Source organism: Rhinatrema bivittatum, chromosome 17 (genome assembly GCF_901001135.1).
Source record: "Rhinatrema bivittatum chromosome 17, aRhiBiv1.1, whole genome shotgun sequence".
Taxonomy (NCBI): Eukaryota; Metazoa; Chordata; class Amphibia; order Gymnophiona; family Rhinatrematidae; genus Rhinatrema; species Rhinatrema bivittatum.
The window spans coordinates 14,993,899-15,015,725 of record NC_042631.1 but is presented as its reverse complement, the minus strand read 5'-3'; the positions used below and the strand labels follow the sequence as shown (position 1 = coordinate 15,015,725).

The 21,827-nt window shown below is 38.6% G+C and overlaps 1 protein-coding gene across 3 annotated transcripts in view; it reads left to right on the top strand.

The window, feature by feature from the left end:
- DCDC1 (doublecortin domain containing 1) overlaps positions 1 to 21,827 on the top strand; it is a 351,456-nt gene that overhangs the window by 64,777 nt on the left and 264,852 nt on the right. For 2 of the 3 annotated variants that reach the window (XM_029583130.1, XM_029583129.1), the window contains exons 5-6: positions 3,755 to 3,878; positions 4,338 to 4,500. In XM_029583130.1, coding sequence (XP_029438990.1) covers positions 3,755 to 3,878; positions 4,338 to 4,500 — 287 coding nt within the window. The remainder of the gene's footprint in view (positions 1 to 3,754; positions 3,879 to 4,337; positions 4,501 to 21,827) is intronic. The other variant, XM_029583131.1, reaches the window with a different exon arrangement.

Sequence of the window (21,827 nt, the reverse complement as noted above, 5' to 3'; positions counted from 1 at the left end):
CCACAAGATGTTCCTGGCATGAGGGCCCGTCTCCCATTGTTTAGAGGCAGCAGCAGTTTCTCACTGAGTTCCCTCAGATATCTTTTAAACATATCCAAAGCAGAGACAGACAATATTTTAAAAAAATTATTGAAGTGCAAATTATGATGCCTCACATTTCTCGAAGTCTCAAGTTTATGCAAAACCAAATTATCCCTAACCATAGAGCTTTGGTTCTCATACAGTTTTTTCCAATTTTCACATCGAGTATCCAAATGTTGGTTGTGCTCCAAAATGTCTGTCTCTTGAAGCTGAAACTTAGAAGAGGATTCTTATAGCTGTTCAGACATATCTGCCAAAAGAAGATCTTTTTAAAAAAACTGCAGTTGCTTTTGATATTTCTTGAATGTTGAAAAACCTCGGGTTTATCAAGACCAACTTTGAAGAATTCTGAAGGTCCTGACTTATCTAAAGCTGGTCTTGCTATAGAGGGGAAACACAGCCCCAGACACACAAGGTCTCAGCAAAGTTTCAGATTCATTTGTTGTCTTGGTTGGAGAAACTCCCAAGATTTCCATTCAAAAACAGTCTGTTTTTCTGGTGCACTTGATCGCTTCCAGCAGCACAGCTCCTTGTGTCAATCTTCTCCAGTGATTACTCTCTGCTGTTGCTCCAAGCAGAGCAATGTTATCCCCTCTGGCTAGTGTGATTAGATTGGCAGCAATAACTTTAGCATCTGGCTAAGCAAGAGGAACCTGTAATTCCAATATATCTTAAGGTTCAAGATAAGCATTGCATGACAATTTAAGAAAATGGGACAGAGCTCTCACAAAATGTTGCCACTGCCGCCCATCTTGGATCTCAGCCAGCTAAACAATGTTTTCTTGTAGACCTTTAGAAAGAACATAAGACTATATGTTTTGTCCTTAACTGGAACTGACAAGAATTTGATACAAATAGCAATTTGGATTTTTTTTTTTAGCCCACTTTTCCAAATACTCAAGATGGCCCGGTACTTATAGCCTGGACTGGCCACTGTTGGAAAGAGGGTGCTGCTGGTCCCTTGGTCTGACCCAGTATGGCAATTTATGTTCTCAAGGCTTTCAAAACCATTAATTGAGGTATAATAAATCAGTACTTCAAGGACCTTATAATTTGTGGGTATCTGAGGCAACTAGAGAGAAAGTTAGGGCTTTTCAGTTTGGAGAAGAGACAACTGAGGGGGCATATGATAGAGGTCTACAAAATCATGAAAGGACTTGAACAAGTTAATGTAAATCAGTTATTTACTCTCTCAAATAATAGAAGGACCAGGGGGCACTCCATGAAGTTAGCAAGTAGCTCATTTAAAACAAATAGAAGAAAATTCTTTTTCACTCAATGCATAGTTTAAGCTCTGGAATTCATTGCCAGCGGATTTGGTTACAGCAGTTAGTGTAACTGGGTTTAAAAAAGTTATGGATAAGTTCCTAGAGGAAAAATCCATAAACTGCTATTAATAAGCAATAGTAGCTTGTGATTTATTGAATGTTTGGGTACTTGCCAAGTACTTGTGACTTGGATTAGCCTCTGTTGGAAACAGGATACTGGGCTTGATGGACCCTTGGTCTGACCCAGTATGGCATATCTTATGTTCTTATGTAAAATTATTTTCTTCGGAGTGTTGGGAGGCACAGTTTCAACCCTGGTTCCCCTCAATTTTAACTCTTTGCTCTAACAACTAGGCCAATAGTAAGTGGTTTATAAAAATGTTATGGCATTAAAGATCTTCAAAGGCCATAAAAGCTCGGGGCTAGTGGGTTTTTTTTTTTGTTTTCCATTCTTATACACTATTTCATTGTGAATTTGTATACATAGGAAAACTAATGACCATTTATATTGTAGTAGCATTTTCACAAGTTATGAAGCTATAAGAGCTGGAAATGTGGAAAATATACTATAGTACAGCCTTACTAAAAGGATCTTTCCTAGTGACATTACTGGTAAATGATTAAGAACATAAGGAGGTCTATATTCAAAAACAATTTAGACAGAGAACTGGCTAAATGGCTATCCAGTGATAATCATTGCTGTATACAGCTAAATTATAGCTGAATAAGTCAGGGGCATTCTGGGGGCGGGACGCGTTTCTGGGCAGAGCAGAGTTAGCCGCTTAACCTATGTGGCTAACTCTTGTCGGGCCGTAGGACTGAACTAAATTTATCCTGTTAGACATAACTGGCTAACTTTAAGATGGCCGGGCATATTCAGTAGCCCAGCTGCTAGTTAACCCTGGTTATAACCACTAACCTTGATCATATCTTTCATAAACAAATTCCATAACTTAACTGTGCGTTGATGGAAGAAATATTTTCTTAAATTTGTTTTAAAGTGTCCCCTAGTGCTAGTACTATTAGAACGAGTAAATAACAGTTCCCTGTTAATTTTTTCCGCACTGCACATGAGTTATTAAACCTCTTGTGACACTATTAAAAATTGTTTCTTTAAATAATATGTTTGCTATCAAACAATCATTTTGATACAAAGAATACTTTTATTACAGGTAATATTGTAAGTAGCATTTTGGCAAGTTGTTCCAAAAGTATATCAGCAGTAAGGATTTTTTAATGTTAAATAATAAGACATTTTTAATTGACCTGAACAGAGCATATTTTAAATTTGGAAGAGCATGTAGAATAAACTATGTCTACCTTAAGTCACTGAAATGTTAAATATTATTTTACAAAGAGAAATATGAGGCCATAATTTTCACTTTAGTTAAAAAGTAACATGAAGTGTGACGGCAGATAAAGAGCCAATGGTCCATCCAGTCTGCCCGGCAAATTGTTCAGGGTAGTAACTGCCATTCTGTGCAGGTTACCCTCATACAGAAATGTTATACCTAAAGGGGTAGATTTTAAAACCCCTATGCGCGTAAATCCTCTCGGATTTACGCACGCAGGGCACTCGCACACCGGCGCACCTAGTTTGCATAGGCCGCCGGTGCGCGCAAAGCCCCGGGACGTGTGCAAGTCCCGGGGCTTCGTAAAAGGGGCGGGAGGGGGCGTGTCCAGGGCCGTGTTCGGGGAGCGGTCCGGGGCAGGTCCGGGGGCATGGCGATGGTTTGGGGGTGGCCCCGAGTCCCCCAGCACTGCTGCCTGTGCCGGGGGATGCCGGGGCGGCGTGCGCAAGTTACACCTGCTTCAAGCAGGCGTAACTTGCCCACCAAAGGTGGAGGGGGGATTTAGGTAGGGCTGGGGGGGTGGGGTAGATAGGGGAAGGGAGGGGAAGGTGGGGGGACGCGGAAGGAAAGTTCCCTCCGAGGCCGTTCCGATTTCGGAGCGGCCTCGGAGGGAATGGAAGCAGGCTGCGCGGCTTGGCGCATGCAGGCTGTCGATTTTTGCGCAGCCTTGCGCACGCCGACCCTGGATTTTATAAGATACATGCGGCTATGCGCATATCTTATAAAATCTGGTGTACTTTTGTTCGCGTACGTGTATGTTTTGAAGATCTACCTCAGCGTTAACACAAGTTACAGCTATTTTAGTTTACTGCTCTAAGAACAGATATAATTTGCTATTTGTTTAAATGGATCCACAATATTTTCTCAAGGTTATAATTTATTCATATGTTAAAAAAATCCAGTTATTGTAAATTATGCTTTGTACAATTTAAACAAGCATTGGAAAATTCATTCATATATACTATATGTTATTAATCAATATAAAAATGTATTGCAAAACAAAAAGTATCAACAAGATGGTTAATTCTTCTGAATCTTTGGTATATGTGGCAGATTTTCTCGTAAAACTCATGTGACTCCAGTTTTTAAATGGCAAACCTGGATAATCAGAGCAACAGCTTATAAAAATGGAACAAGAAGTATCTGTGCTAAAATTGCTGCCCCAACAATGAAACTGGTAAATAGCTCCTCAGAGATTTCCTATTTACTTTCTCTAATTTTTGTACTTTATTTAGGAAGTCGTATTTAGAATAAAATAACTTTGTTGTTTCATAGACAACTGATGGTAAACTGCTTTGTGCTGTTTTGGTGTTCAGGTTTTGGAAATGTCGTGAACTGTATTTTATTTTGCATTTCAGTCCTGAAGAGATAGCATATGGCAGATTATTGTTGTATTTCTTGCACACGTTCAGCCCAGGCTAGTTTGAGGAATTATATTCAAGTTATTAGTCAATTAGCTTTTCTAATAGGCTTTCTTCTCAGACCTCCTATAGAAGTGACTACAGATTTATAAGAAATGAGTCACTGAGATCTTGAAACATCAGTAGTTCTCTAAAGCAGTAGATCCCTAACTCAGCTCTTTTGTTGCTGATAAAGATGTCTGTGCTTTTTCTCTTACCTCCTGCTTGTATTTTAGCTGCTGGAAGATTGTACGGAGAAGTTGAATCTACATGTGGCTGCAAAGCGGGTCTTCCTGGCAGATGGCACTGAAGCATTAGAACCTGAAGACATCCCCCATGATGCCGACGTGTATGCTTCCACCGGAGAGCCTTTTTTGGATCCATTCAAAAACATTAAAGGTAAAAAAACAACAACAAACAATCAAAAAATAACAGTAGATGGCTTTAGGGTTTCAATTAAAAAAATAATTTTCACCCTGCCTTTTTTGCATGGTTTAACAAAACTAATGTTTACTCATTTACAGCTCAGTAAGAGGATAATGTGCTTAATGAAAGAAATATCTACTGACAGTCACATTCATTGGCCTTCATTAGCATTGGTGCTTAATTTAATATAGATTGGAACAGACATTAGGGAGCCTGCAGGAGGCTAAATGGTGAAAATATAATAAATTAAACAGATTATTAAATTTACTGTTTGGTTTCAGTGACACCTAACAGACACAATTCATTAGGTGTATTTCAGTAGAAATAAAACCCCCTTAGTGTTAGGGCATTTATTAATTTAGACCTCTCTGAAGAATAATAATACTAATGTTAAGAATAATTTAGGCTGTTCATAGAGCAAGCTAGGGAATTACTGATCACAACTCTGCATGTTTTATAGCTGATAATGCTGTTTTGGAAAACTATTAGTTTTAATCTGGATATTTTTGTAATTGGAGAGAGAGAATCACAGTTTGGTCCTTTTTAAACAAAATAATTCACAAACCACAAAAAAAAGTGCATCTATGTAGTTCAAACTAAAACTTGATACATACCAAGAGCTACGTATCAAGAGATTTGAAACCCATCAAGAATGTGATATTAATGTAAATAATGGATGTCAGCACTTCCAGTAAAAAAAACCTGAAAAATAGACAATTTTGGGTGAATGACTGAGAAGACCAGCAGGGACTGTGTGAGGTTTCACATGTGTTTGGCTTGCTGACACCCATTATTCATAGTAATATGAGATTCATGGTGGCTTTAAACTCTCTTGATATGTGGCTCTTAGTAAATATCTAAACAAAGTAATTAACGCAAGATATAGATACCCACATATAGACATGTTTTATTCATGAACATAATTGGATTATATATTTTAATTTAGATTATAATTGCATATAATATCAATTTTTTAAAAATTAAAACAGCTATACAAATACATTTTATATTAGAAACAGGTGCATGACTGATTTGGCATTGCGTTAGTCTGTTCATAATGTACATGTACCGGAATATTTCTCAGTTTTCTCAAAAGTGATCAAAATCTTGTTAAGTGACTAGCAATTAGCATATTATTTCAGAATTACACTATTTCTTAAATGTATGTTATGCTGATTTTAAGATACCATAATTGCACATTTATTTGAACATTTGTCAGAATGGTGCTGTAATAATCCTTTCAGCTAAGAGTGAATGTGAGCCAGGGTTTTTATTTCAGTGCTACAGATCTGACAGAGAAAATTTGAGAATTTTAAGAACAAAGTGAATACTTTAGTGAGATTTGCGAGTGATCTAGGAATGAAATATTGGCATAACATTTTCAATGAATTAGTCTAGCTTTAAGAAGTTGATATTGTCAGCCTCGCCTTTAAGAAGGAATGGATTATTGCATTCAGATCTTTGATCACGTTCTTACTGAGCACATTATCACAGTGTTTCTTTGAGGAAAGTGCAATATCTTGGTTCAGTTTCCCTGTTTAATTTTGCACAGTCTGAAAGGGATTGAATCCCTCCTTTCACTCACCTTGGTTCTTATTCAACCACAGCCCAGTGCTGTTTGCTGTCTATCACTAGAAAGTTACATATTAAAAAAAAATCTAATAAAGTGTGTTAGTAATTTGCCCTGTATACAAACACAATTTTTAAAACTTTTATATGTTTCCATGAACTATTTTATTTTGTTAACAAAATACTTGTTAAAAATGAGTGGTTACTTTACTTTTCTGCTATCCTTTCCGTGTTTCATGCAGAGATAGACAAAACGATTACTCTTGTAGATCACCAGTAAGATTGCTGAAATTGAGGATAAATGGATAAAGCTGCTGATCCCTCTCATGAGGAAAATCCAGATGTTTAGGCCAGAATTAAAGTCCTGATCTTAGGTTATGATTTTTCTGCCCATCTTTACTTTTAAGTTCCTAAAACATTTTTTTTCTGTTGGAGAATGGTACAAGAAAACTTTGGAGTGAATCTCTTGCAGTAACTAATCACCTAACAATGACCATTACTGTACCTGTGCTTTAAAGATTATTAATTCTAGTTAGCAATTTTTCATTATTTACTTGACTTTTCCTTATACAGTGAGCTATTTAAGAACATTGAAAGTGTTCATGTTTTCCTGCAGCAGTAGAGCATATTTATGTTTATTAAATTATTGTTCAGCAAATAATTATATCTAACAGGACGCTCCTGTTATTTACACAGTGAATTAGGCAGAAAGAAAGAGTGTGTGTGTGTGTGTGTAGGGATTGTAGAGCTGAGGAATTGGTGTGGATAGCAGATTAGATAGGCCATATGGTCTTTTTCTGCTATCATGTTTCTATTAAGAAAATTATGCCTGCAACGATCTCCAAAACATTTGCACTTGCTATAGAAATAATGAATGGAATTCTCTATTTAAATGCATATAAATGTATTTGACGTAGCTAATTTACTGTGGCACTAAATTTTACTAATCTAGATGCACTATTAAGAGAAAAAAAACATTTCTAGATTCTTGTCATACATCCTGTTGTTTGTGTTGTCTTTGTTATTAAGCCAATGCTTCTTCATTTACAGCTATAGTTTATTAGCCAGCCTCCAGGGCACCAGCACATATCTGTCTTGCACATCACTGGAGATCAGAGTGTGTTTTAAAAATCATGAAGCAAATATCTCATTCTCGTGTTCTGTCTGTCTCTTAACGCTAAGCCAAGTCCAGAACAAAAAAACTTCTGTGCTTTGTCAGTTTGTCTTTGGCTGGGTTTCACTGTGACCCACATTGATGTTCTTTTAGTACCACAATGTTGGCACACACTGCTGAAAATTTCACACCATCGCTTGCTGGATCAGCAAGCTTAACCTACCAAAATCTGGTGTTGTGCTATGGTTTCTGACTGATAATCAATCTTTGTGCTTCTCGACAGTTGTTACTGGGACACAGACTAGAGCAGGTGGCAGATGTGTCTTCTCTTTTGAGAACAGAAGTAATAGGTGAGCTTGGGCTTAGACTGACATATTGTGTGCCTATTACAAGGCTCTGCCTAGGAAAGATACAGCCAGAGAAATCCACTTATATTTAAATATTTCTGGGCTGGATTCTCTTTTATGGAACAGACATTTGAAAAAGGGCTTAAAAAATCTAATACACTGAAATATCACATGCATATCTGTTCTTAACCACTTAATATAGGATAGTCTGTATTGAGCTTTTTTTCATTTTATGATTTCCAGCTGTTTTAAATATTCAGATGAACCATCATCAGCTATTTAAAATGTAAGGAGACTGAAATGCAAACTATTCATATATATATCTCTTACAAACAAGAATAGGTATCCTTAGATAAAAGCACTTCATACAATAGTAAACTGAAAAACCCGTGAATTCATATAACACGTAAAATATGATTTATTTTATATTTCTCTGGCCTCTTAGTTCATACTTAATGATGCTGTCCTTAATTTCACTGTATTGTACCTAACTAATTCACAGCAGAAGTGATCTCTGTTGTACATCATTCCCCCCACTGCTCCTAAACTATATCTAAGCCACATTTCTGTATTTCTCTCAGGAACACCGGGCAAATGATTTGGGAGCAATATTAAAACCCATATTGTAATAATTAAAGCAATTATTATGAATTTTCCTTATCTATTACCTCCTTACCCAAAGAAAAATCATATAAAGACACAAAACAGAGGAGCCAGTTCAAAATTGTAGATAAGATATTTTCCAATTACTTTAAAATTTGATGTGCTTTAATGATGGCAGTCTGAGCTAACAAACAACTCTGCATTGTGAAATGTAGAATAATCTTCACGAAGAGCTAGGAGCTTTTCTTAGAAACCAAAGCATATTTTTCATATTACGGGAGAAAATGTTTGAACATACAGGTAAATCAGGCATTAAAATACTGTAATTCTTAATGATGATATTCCTCTACTATGTTTTTATAAATGCACTATTCTAAAGCTCTCAACAAATATGTTTTATTGTTTCTGGTTACTTAGAGCTCAGTTTAAATTGAATGTACCTCTTCGATATCTGCCATATCTTTTCCCTCTGCTTTCCCTACACTCTTTGCATCTGTGCTGAAAGGGATGTGTTTACAGAAAAAATGTAATACCTGAGAAAAAGTTCTTGATACCTAAATTTAAATTGTAAGAGTTGTCTGCTAGCTGCCATGTGATCTACAAAATGAAATAATTTGCTGTGACAGCTCCTGATTGACAAGGATACGTGTGAGCACGTCTTTCCTGGCAGGAGTAGGTGTCAGTGAAATGATGGATTTTTATCATTCTAATTATTGACTGACTTGAAAATGGTTAAATTCCAAGCAGGGTTCCAAATAACAGTATAACACTTTCTCTCATAAGCACATCAAAAATTAAACATTCTGTCATATTTTGTTTTTCAAAAGATGCATCAACTTAATGAACCTGACAATATCAACTTTATTGCATATGTTCATGCAATTATTGGCTGATCTCAAATGGCTCTGCTTCAGAACTTGAGCTGAAGCAGTTATAGTGCATTACAACCTTTTGACTGAAAAATATGAAGAGAATTTCTAGCTGTATGTTTCCTCCCACATGTTACAAGTCTAAGTTCAAATATCTGACAAGTAGGGCACATGTTTCACATGCCACAGATGTTCATCTCTAAAATGGCTTAGCCTCAAATTGGGACATCTATGGATCAGCTTGCAGGGACTGAGTTCCACCACTGCCTCTTCTAGGTGACATCATTTGTCAGCTTTGCATGTCTGAAATTCAGACCAGTTAGGTCTTCTGGCCTTTATCTGAGAAACTGAGGGGTGTGCCAGAAATTATGCACAAGGGTCAATTACCACAGAACAGGGCCAAATATTGTCTGAACTGGTCAGCATATATGTTTTTAGCATGAGGAAGACTACCTAAGGTTAATTGCTTCATATATTTAAATATTTACCCCATTTGACAATTTTGCAGCATTGAGGATTCTGTGCTTTTCCTTAAGAAGATATTTTAAATGTATTTTAGTGTTCATAGCTTGTTGAATGAACATGTATTCAGAATTTGAAATGGACTTTAGTAGGAGGGCAAAAAAAATAAAAATTTTAGAGTAAAAACAGCCCGCAGACCTTAGTTTGAATTTTCAAAGTGGACTCAAGTGCTGACACGTGCACGAAGTTACACCTGATCCCAAGCAGATGTAACTTGTGTATGTAAAAATATGTGCGTAAATCCTTCTCCTTTTTTTTTCTAACCCTACTCTGCCTCAGGGATGTCTCTTGCAAGTGCATGTAAAGGTGCGCATGTCATCGAGTTTCATGCATCCGTGTACATGCACTGGTCCCCAGCTGATTTTCCAAAGGCAGTTTATGCACATAAACTGGGGTGGGGTTTTTTTTGTTTTATATTTTATTAACTTTTCATTTTCAGTACAAAACAGAACTGTTGTACAATACATATTAGGAGTTACTAAACATTTGTTAAAACATTATCATTATTGTCATGTCCCGTGCATCACATGGAAAGTTCTGCATTGCATTTCCCCTTCCCCGCTTGTACATCTTGCTTTCCGGACTATATGGGCGTAAATCCCTTTGAAAATCAACCCCTAAGAACATTTCTGAGATGGAAGTGAAAACCACTTTAATCTAAGGTGCAATTAATGGAAGCTGAGAAGCCACCATTATTCTGAAGAGCTGATAACACTGTGGCATTACAAGTTTCACCTCAACTTACTGGATAAAGCGATGGGGGTCAGATAGGCTACATCCAAGGGTTTTAAGAGAGAAATTCTGGCAGCTCCACTAGCTGACCTTTTCAATGCTTCTTTAGAGTTGGGAGTAGTGCCAGAGGATTGGAAACGAGCGGATGTTAGTTTTCACAAAAATGCAAGTAGAGAGGCAGCTGGGAACAACAGGCCAGTTAGTGTGATGGCGATTAAATTAATATATTTATTTTATTTGCTGCTAAAACAGAATAGTGCAGTTTCTGGAATCAGATGGATTATAAAGGTACAGGGCAGCATGGTTTTCTTAGAGATAGGTCTTGTCAGATAAAATTTCATCAATTTTTCTTTGACTGGGTGGCTAGAGAGTTGACTAAGGGGAGAGTGTTAGATGTAATGTGCTTGGATTTCATTAAGGCCTTTGATACAGTTTCTCTTATGTGACTTATAAACAAAGCGAGTGTCTTGGTGAGAGTCCTAAAGTGACTGGGTTAAAAGGTGGTTGAGTGGGAGACAACAAAATGTAATGGTACATGGAGCTCACTCTGAGGAAAGGAGCGTTACTAGTGGTGTCACAGAGATTGGTCCTTGGAGTGGTCCCCTTCAATATTTTCAATAGTGATATTGTGGAAGGACCATCGGGAAAAGGTTTTATACAGACAATACAAAAATCTGTAACAAGGTAGATAGCCAGAAAGATGTGGAAAACACGAGGAGGGCTCTACCAAAGCTTGAGCAATGGTCTATATTCTGGCAGCTAAGTTTGTTTTTTTAATTGTTAAAAATGCAGAGTCATGCATTTGGACTGCAAAAACCCAAGGGAGCAGTACAATCTAGGCAGTAAAATTCTATGCATGAAACCAGAATGGGATCTAGGGTTGGTTTTATCTGATGATCTTGGGGTGCCAGAAAGGTGGAGAAGGTGACTGCAAACACTTGGGTGCATAGGGAGAGGAATGGCCAACAGAAGAAAAGAGGTGATTATTGCCCTGTGTAAATCCTTGGTGAGACTTAATTTGGAATACTGTATACAGTTCTGGAGATTGCATCTTCAAAAGTATATAAACCAGATGGAGTCAGTCCAGAGAGTGGTTAATTAAACGCTCAATGATCTTCATTGTAAACATATGGGAACAGACAATCTAAACATGTATATCCTAGAGGAAAGGCAAAAGAGGGGAGGAAATATGAATGGAGACATTTAAATACTTTAGAGGTATTAGTGCACAGAAAAGAGACTGGAATGAGGGTGAAAGAGGGTTGACTGGGGAATTATCTAAAAAGTATTATTTACAGAAAGGGTGATGGATGCATGGAACAGCCTCCCTGTGGAGGTGATAGAGACAAAGACAGTATCTGAATTCAAGAAAGCATGGGACAAGCACAGAGATGGTTGGGATTATAGAGTTTGGTTGTTGTATGGATGGGCAGGCTGGATGGGTCATGTGGTATTTTTCTGCTGTCCTATTTCTTTTTCTTTTTTCTGTTATAGACTCTGTCACACTGGGCTTGGGGGTCATTGTCTTGGGTTTGTTCCAATCTTTTCTAAATGGTCAGTACCAACAAGATAGGGTGAGTGATGATTGTTCCTTATGGAGACCAGTTTTGTTAGGGATTCCCCAGGGCTCCTGTCTTTCCATGTCTTTTATAAAATATTTATTTATAACCTTGAGAAAACTCATCTCCTCTTTTGTCATTCAGTTGAAAATCTATGCCAATAACATCCAACTCTTTCTGTTTGTCAGTTCCTGTTTGCACTCCGCTCTGGTGACTATTGCTCAGTGCATTTAAGCCATTAAAGATTGGTTGTTTCCAAATCAACCAACTTGTAGTTATTGATGGTGGTAGATTTGTATTTTTGTCTGAGGCCCATGATTTAGGAGTAATGCCAGATTCTGGTCTTATGCTGAAGATGCAGATCAAAGCTCTGCCTTTTTTAAAACTCAGGCTGGTAAGATGCCTTAAGTATATAAAGGTACATTGTTAAACCCACTCGCGGGCGTCCATGTGTGCGCGGTTCCTGGTGCCACGCACATGGATGCGCCGATTTTATAAAATGCGCGCATTGACGGACGCATGTTATAAAATCAGCTACCCACGCATTCATGCATGCGTGATTTTTATATCGGCTCATGCATGTGTGTGCGAGTGCCGACTCAGGCGCGTAAGGACATAAATTTTCTAAGAAATGCAAAGCAACGCAATAGGGCCTTTCCCCAGTTTCCTCCCAGTCTGCTCCAATAAAGGAGCAGACTGGGAGGGAACTTCCTAAGTCCCCTAGCTAACCTGGCTCCCTTTTTCCCTATCCATCCGACCCCCTAAAACCCCTCTATCTAACTTTGCTTTTAAACACCCTTCCTTCATGCACTCTACCCACCTCCCCTCTCTCATCCCATGCATACTTACCTGGCTCTCTGGAGCAGTAGTAGGTTGCATGGGCTGGCTGACTGCCGGCGTGCTCTTCAACGGGACAGTGCCTAATGGTGCTGTCCCGGCCTGCCCTGCCCAGATCCTGTCTCTGGTCCACCCCTTTTTTTGTCCAGCCGGCCTTCAACGGGTAGCAGGAGATATGTGCGTGGCCATGGCCCTTGAAAATGCACGCAGCCCAGTCACATGCGGATCCCCCGATTTTAACATGCGCTGGCTTTTTTAAAATTAGGCCGATATGAGTTCTCAAAGTTCTGTTCCTGGCTCTGAGTAGCCTTGACTATTGCAGTGCCTTATGCTCGAGGTTCCTGAAGTGCCATCTGCATCCTCTATAGCTTTTCCATAACTCTGCTGTTTGTTTGATAACTAATTGTATAATTTAGGATTCACATTACACCTACACTGAAAGATCTTAACTGGCTTCCCATTTCTCTGCGAACAACTAAGTTGATTACATCTGTTGGACCCTTGGCAGAGACGGCCCTGCATATCTCACTGACCTTCTAGTGAATTACTTGCTTGGTCACTCTTTGTCTTCTATTCTATGCTATTTGTTTATTTATTTAAAGCTTCTTCTTAACTGCTTCCCCAGCTCTAACCAAAATTGTCTAAAGCGATATACAAAAGAGCACACATAATTAAAACAATATCGCAGATATTAAAATACAAAACAAATAAAACCAATAAAATTTAAACAAACCCATATTAATCTGCCAACACAATCTTACACTGACTCCTATATCTTTCCTCCTCATTTCCAGCTAACAACCAAGATTATAACACTGATCATTGAGAAAATAGCCAAGTCTTTACCTTTTTACAAAAAGTACAATTTTTTTCAGCCTTGATGTCTATGGGCAAATAAAATGTTATTTGTTGTTTGTTTTAAAGCTGTTTCCTTGCAAGAATTCCTTAATAGATCTTTTGTGGTGTCGTGGAAACGCCTCCCCTTGCATAGGGAAGAAGCTGGCTATATAGTCTTTAGGAAGCTTTTTTGCACAGCATTTACTACTACTTAATATTTGTTGCTGCACTTATTAGTCATAGATATGATCAACAAGTAACCTGTTTATTCCTGTATTTTTTAAATAATTGTTTCTCTGTGTTACTCTTTTACATTATGTTTTATCATTTTTTTATGTACCGATATCTGTGTTGACGCTGTGATCTGCCCAGAGCAAATCAGATTTTGGATTTGGCGGAATAGAAGAATTTTAAAGAAAATAAATATTAAAATGCCTTTCATTTTCATTATTTACATTAGGTAGTTCATTTTCTTGGTAACAAAAATTCCCTTTAGCTTTTCAATATGTACTGTGAACTTGTTGCCATTGTTCTTTCGTGTGAGTATGCATTCCAAATTACAGAAGCAATGAGCGAGAACAATAGCAAAAACAAACCTCCCCTTTGCCAGTAATTTTCCAGATTATATTAAAAAAATTGTATTTAAGTTTAGGAAGATCTTAAACCTAAACAGTATGAACTGTTATAACATTGGAGATGACATCAGACTGAAGTATGTCCCAGCAAATGCCCACAGTTCCTGGAGGAGAGAGGCCTAGTGGTTACAGCAGTGGGATTAAGGACCAGGAAAGCCAGGGTTCAGATCCTACTCATACCACGTATGGTCCTGCTGCTCTAGGGGCAAATGACTGAATCTTCCATTGTCTAGATCTCAACTTCAATATCAGGCTTTTGGGGCAGCATATTTATTACACACCATACCTGAATTTGTAACGTGCCTTGTGCATGGGTTTGGAAAAGCAAGTAACTAAATCTAAAATTTAGATTCACAACTATTGCTGAAAAAGTATCACAAAATATTAGTTATGCAAAGGCAAAAGTAAAATGAAATTATACAGTAGAGAATTATTTTAGAAAACATTCAGGTCCGTAAATATTTAGCAGAGATACTCTAGCCATCTACAAGCACAAAATATAGCAATAAAGTGATGTGAATAATTCAAAATATGTAACACAATACCAAAAAAATACATACTGCCCCTCCTGCAGTAGTAATGTCAAGTGAATGATTCCTCATTTTCATACTCTCTGGGACTCTGAGTGTTATATGTAGGTTTTATAGTATTATGATTAAAAAAAAGACCTGATGATTTCCTATGATAGTCCCCTAATGAGTGTTTCACAATTCTGTATATGAATCCTTTATTCACTACTTTGTGTATACTGTACTGTTCTATTTTTTAGCAGATTACATGCACACTGGATCATTATAGTCATATGATAATGCCATTTTGGGCACTCATTTTGATTTAAATATATGCTTTAAAAGTATGCACTCATTTTCACAACCTAAGGCTGCTCTCTACTTGAAGAACATGATTATTTACTAGAAAAGTTCAGGAAAAGGTGACAGCAACTTGATTGGCATACAAGATAGGGTGCCTGAAATTTTAATCAAATGAAAAATGAGGACATTCTAAACTGCAGATCATGTCAGGATAAGGTTATTGAGTCTTAAACTTGATGCCAACCACTGTCATCATTGGTTAAATATACTCACTGTGCCTACGGCAATAAGTGATGACACTTTGGAAAAAGCAGAAACAAAGAACAAAAGCATTTAAAGTAAAGGAGTGGCTATAAATTTATCTGAGAACAGGAGTATGACCTGTACATACTGTATTTACTAAATTTGGACAAATAGGCAATTGTAGTTTTGACAGGTGACATAACGAAGTATGATCTTATATTTTCTTAGCATCAGAACATTTTCCATTTGATATCTTAAATTTCCAAAATTCAAACATGTTTTATTATTGTACTGTTCTACTGCTCTTATCCTTAAATATTAATCATAATATCTAAATGTTTGTCTTTGAGCTATTTTACATCACTTAGACAGCGATTTATCTTTAGATTATACTGTCTATTGTGAAGATAATGAACATAATTTTCAAAGATATTTACATAAATAGATGTTTACCTCCCAGGAAAAGTTTGGCTGAAAATTGCTTCTTTCCCCCCCCCCCCCCCCCCTTCGCTGAGGGTAAAAGAACCTGTACTACTCACAGTGCAGATACTTTTATCATGTCCAAAAAGATTTAGGGCAGGGGTGGAGAGTAAACATGGGCTTTCATTCACACACATTTTTTTATGGATACATTTGTCCCTGCTTCAAAGCACGTGAAAATGTTCATGGATACATTGAACATTTTTATCCCCTTACCACTGGATTTTGAAGGGAAAATCATATGCATGGTTTCCCGTTGAAAATGTGATCGTATTGTACCCGTGAGTTGTCTAAAATTTTTCCCAATAATTTTTATAATCTGCATAAATTCAGCATTTCCTTTTTTTGTTGTCTAGAAAAGTTACATTTCTGACCTCAAATCATTGAAAAAAATGCTGCCATACAATTTATTTATTTATTTATTTATTTATTTATTTGTTTGTTTTTATATACCGACATTCGATCGAAATATCACATCGGTTTACAGGAAACTGAGAGATAGGGCGGGGTCCGCCCTATTTTACATTGTAACATGGAAGAATATAACTATATTACATTATAATTATAGTACATTATAACACGGTAACAGTAGAACAGGTAGATTATAACTATAACTATATTACATCATGGAAGCAATGTTTGCAATAACATGGTGATCATTTAGTTATGAATTAAATGACAGGAGGGGTTGGGAGGAGGGTCGGTAAGGTAAGGGGTTTGGGGGGGGAGGGGGGGTTGGGGTGAGGGGGTGGATCGGGGGGGTCAGAGGGTGAGATGCGTATGGGATGGGATGTTGTAGGTGGGTTAAGTGTCTGGTGGGAAGGCTTTTGTGAACAGCCATGTTTTGAGATGTTTTTTGAAGGCTTGTGATGAGGGTTCATTTCTGAGCTGGGGGGGGAGGGAGTTCCACAGTGAGGGACCTGCTATATGAGTGCCCAAAATATAGTAGATATTACCTAATATTTCTATGTTACTTAAACATTTATGCTCCTGTGACTCAGTATTGCATTTTATAGTCTATTACACTGGTCCCCGAACTACAGCTGTCAGGCCAGACTCATCCTGTGGAGTTCACATGGCCAGATTTGCCCGCAGAGAACGTTTTTGTTTTTTAATTATTTTAAAAATATTAACCTGCTGCTGGTGGGGAGAAGAGGCACTGGGACTCCACCATTGATTGATGCTGCCGACAGGGAGGCCATGCCCCGCCAGTGGCAGAAGAGGTGCAGGAACCCACACTTTATTGGAAGCGGCTGGCAGGGAAGCCAGGACCCACCAATGTGAAGGGAAGTAGGTGTGTGAGGGAAGGGATTAGAAGGAAGTGGAGTGGGAAAGGAGGAAAATGGGATGAGAGAGGGGAGGTGGGTAGAGTGCGTGAAGGAAGGGTGTTTAAAAGCAAAGGGGAAGGGAAGGGAATAGGGCGAGTGAGGGGAAAAACGTAAGTTGAGAGTGACGGGAGTAGGATGAGTGAAGGAAGGAGGTGAAAAAGGGAAGAGGGAGGGGAGAGGAATAGAGTGAGGAGTGGGTGAAAAAGAGAGGGAAAGGAGGTTAGGATGAGAGGAAAATGGGAAGGAAGGGGAGGCAGGATGAGAGGGAGGGAATAAGGGGAATGAAGTGAGAGAGGAGTGGGTGAGAGGGGAAGGGATAGGAATGAAAGTGAAGGGGGGTGGGGGCCAGAGAGCAGAGGTCTTAGGGGGTGGCAAGGTTGCCAACTTCTAGAAAATCTAGAAACTCCCAAGCGGAATCCCCCCCCCCCCCCCCCCCCCACAGCCCTCTTGAAGATTTGAAATTTCCCTTGAAAAGTTTGGGGACCCCTGGCCTAATGCAAGCCAAGACTTCTCCCTCAGCCCTTTGGATCATGTATGGCAGGGAGCCCAATGGCGACAGGGGAGAGGGATACATATGCCAACACTCACTGAGGTTATATTGGAAAACAATGCAGAACGGCAGATCTCTTTATACAGTCATTCTTCTTGAGCAGAAATGCAAGTGTTTGTTCTGATGCTCTTGCTCAAAGCAAAGGTAGGTCTCTGATGGACTTCTAAAATTATTTTATGAATTGAAGAAAACATGCAAACATGAATGAAATATGATAGCAGTACATTCACTTAGTAGTGGTTTCCCAGTATTTAAATGGTACACTGCCACTTAATTGACTTGCAGCTCAACCTTTTAATCATAGCTCTCTTAAGCAATATCATTTTTAAATCATTTTTATGTATGTTTTTGCATATAAAATCTTCTTGCATTAATAAAGGAAGTTGACACGTATCATATCAGTTTTACTGTAAGAGTCCATTAGAGGAGACCTACAGAAACAAGCCAAGCCCGACACGACTTGTTTTTGTTTTTACTACTTCTTCAGACTCAAAAAAATTAACCACAATGTACAAGTACTAGCAAGTGTCAAAATTGGAGAAATATAAAGAATTTAAGCAGAAAACTTACTTAAACCGATCTTATGATTTTCTCATGGAGCAACACAGCTTCACAGACTCAATATGATTGTTGTACATTGGACTCCTAATCCGCCATTTTAGTTTTCAAATATATATTGTTGAGAATAGCATTTGAAAAATGAACCAATCACAAATAAGCAATGACATTGATGCACAATAAGAAACAAAGCGAAGTATTCTAAAAGTTTCTTCGAGGACCTTTAAAAACAGTTGAAAAAACTGATATCAGAATGTTATTTAAGACTATTATAGCGCCATTGAAAAGGAGCGATTTTATGCAACTTAAACATAACCAAAACCAAAAAATGCTGCAGCAGCCAATCAAAAACCAGTATTTAGAAATTGCACCACTTAGTATTAGGATTCAATATTTACTGTTGATAGAAAAAACATTGGCTACATTAATTTGAGGGAGTAACTGAGACAGAAAAGGTTGAAATCTTGTAAATGGATACTATACTGTCAGTGCCAACTGACTGAGAGCTCTGCAAAGCTGAGAAATACTGTACTAATAAAAGGTTCCTATCCATAATTCTGTTTGTTTTATTTAACATTTGCTTTTCTACTTTGAGTAATACATCTGTGAGTTACAGTAAAACTCAATATGTTCAGTTATTAAAAGTATATTCATAACAAAAGCTCTACAGCTTCAATCCTAAAATTCAATAGAAGTCCCTGCCAATAACAGTAATTCATTTAAACCAGTTTTCCATCCTTCTCCTGGAGGCCCACCTAATCAGTTGCCACAAAGAATATGCACGAGATAGTAGTATTTTCCCTGTTCCCAAAAGGCTTACAATCTAAGGAGGTAATTTTCAAAAGAATTTATAAACGTAAATGGACTTAACATGCAGGCCCGGCGCGACAGGGTATGCATACTGTGCATTTGCATGGGGTGGCACACCCGGGGGAGGCGGTGAGCCAGCACCAGCAGGAGAGGCCGCAGGGCCACCAGCAGCCAAAGGAGGAGAGATACTGCAAGGTGCCGGTACCGGCTCAAGCAGCCGGCGGCTGTCGGTGAGGCCCATCTTCCATTTGCGTGGGCAGATGGGCAGGAAGACTCACTCCAGCTCATCTGATTGGCTGTAGGCAAACGGGAAGTGGAACTGGACGGCAGACAAATTATCTACTTTGAAGTTAACAATGTAGCTCTTCTATGCTGGTAGATGTAGTGTATTTGGATTTTTAGAAGGCGTTTGACAAAGTCCCTCATGAGAGGCTTATAAGAAAACTAAAAAAGTCATGGGATAGGAGGTGATGTCCTTTCGTGGATAACAAACTGGTTAAAAAACAGGAAACAAAGAGTAGGATTAAATGGTCAATTTTCTCAGTGGAAAAGTGTGAACAGTGGAGTGCCTCAGGGATCTGTACTTGGACCGGTGCTTTTCAATATATTTATAAATGATCTGGAAAGGAATACGACGAGTGAGGTTATCAAATTTGTGGATGATACAAAATTATTCAGAGTAGTTAAATCACAAGTGGATTGTGATGCATTGCAGGAGGACCTTGCAAGACTGGAAGATTGGGCATCCAAATGGCAGATGAAATTTAATGTGGACAAGTGCAAGGTGTTGCATATAGGGAAAAATAACCCTTGCTGTAGTTACACGATGTTAGGTTCCATATTAGGAGCTACCACCCAGGAAAAAGATCTAGGCATCATAGTGGATAATACTTTAAAATTGTCGGCTCAGTGTGCTGCAGCAGTCAAAAAAGCAAAGAGAATGTTAGGAATTATTAGGAAGGGAATGGTTAATAAAACGGAAAATGCCATAATGCCTCTATATCGCTCCATGGTGAGACTGCACCTTGAATACTGTGTACAATTCTGGTCGCCGCATCTCAAAAAAGATATAGTTGCGATGGAGAAGGTACAGAGAAGGGCAACCAAAATGATGAAGGGGATGGAACAGCTCCCCTATAAGGAAAGTCTGAAGAGGTTAGGGCTGTTCATCTTGGAGAAGAGATGGCTGAGGGGGGATATGATAGAGGTCTTTAGATCATGAGAGGTCTTGAACGTGTAGAGGTGAATCGGTTATTTACACTTTTGAATAAAGGACTAGGGGGCATTCCATGAAGTTAGCAAGTAGCACATTTAAGACTAATCTGAGAAAATTCTTTTTCACTCAACGCACAATTAGGCTCTGGAATTTGTTCCCAAAGGATGTGGTTAGTGCTGTTACTGTAGCTGGGTTCAAAAAAGGTTTGGATAAGTTCTTGGAGGAGAAGTCAATTAACTGCTATTAATCAAGTTTACTTAGGGAATAGCCACTGCTATTACTAGCAACAGTAGCATGGGATCTTCTTGGTGTTTGGGTAATTGCCAGGTTCTTGTGGCCTGGTTTGGCCTCTTTTGGAAACAGGATGCTGGGCTTGATGGACCTTGGTCTGACCCAGCATGGCAATTTCTTATGTTCTAAAGACAGAGTGAGTCAGTGAGAAAACTAGCGTATATCTTTTGCTGTTTTGGGCTGTAACAATTATCCTACTCTGGCAATACTTCTATATGGGGGAAACCTGCTGGCACCTTTGGCCCACCTCCAGTTGCCAGATGCCATTGCCATGGCAACCGGTGGGCACAAAATGGGTGGTGGGGGCGTGGATTCACCGGATCGCGCACACGCCTGGCGGTGACCTAGTGCTCTGGATGCAAGGCGGGCGGAGATGACGGGATTCCATGTTTGAATAAAGTGCGTGACTCGGTTAGGGTCCAGACTCCGGAGTGGAAAATCAGTCCACCTTGCATGTGGGTTCTGGGAAAACTGTATTCTGGCTCAGTTTTGTGGAAGGAAGAATAGTACAGCGTGATGTGAGTTTGGAGGAGTATTGTTTTTTTTTTTTTTTAATGGTATTTTGAAAGCTGGCTGCAACACTGTCTCTCTTCCTGTCTGTGCAGCATTAGCAGGGCTGTGATTCAAAATACTTGGGGAGATTTCCAGTCTTCTTCTTTAAGCCAACAATAAGGGATTTGGGCAGATTACTAGAAGGATACTGTGAACCTGGAAGGGGAACATATACCCCTGCCACTTTGCAGTCACTGTTGTGCGCCCAGCTTCTGCTCCCCACCCCTCCACCCCAATCAGGAAGGCCCGTGGGGCTGTGGTGGAGCTCACCCACCATGACTGGAAGACAAGAGGGAGGCCATGTGTGTTTGTGTGTGAGTGACAGAGCCTGTGTGCCTGTCAAAGTGTCTGTGTGAGAGCCCATGTGTCACATGTAGGCACACACACGCACATAATATATCTGTGAGGGAGAATGAGCCTGTGTATGTTAGAGGGAGTGTGTGAGAGAATGAATGTGTTATTTTGTGTGTGTGTGTGAGAGAGAAGATAAAATATGGGCGTCCCTACCTCCCCCAGTTCACAACAATCTCAGGGTGACTGGAAATCAGAAGATCACAGGAATGGAGAGCAGGAGATTTTTTTAAATCCTTATTAGTTTTAATTATTGAGTGTAATTTGAATATTCTGCTCTTTCAAAATATTTAATTTTTTTTGGGGGGGGGAATAGAACATTTTTTTAATTATTGGATTTTTTATTCATCAGATATTTTGAAATATTTTCTTGGTGTTTTTGAAATATTGTATATTTTATTCATTAACTGTTTGAAATATGTATTCTTTTTATGAATATGATTTTACTATTATGATTGTTTTATATTTCTTGGTTTTATTATTTC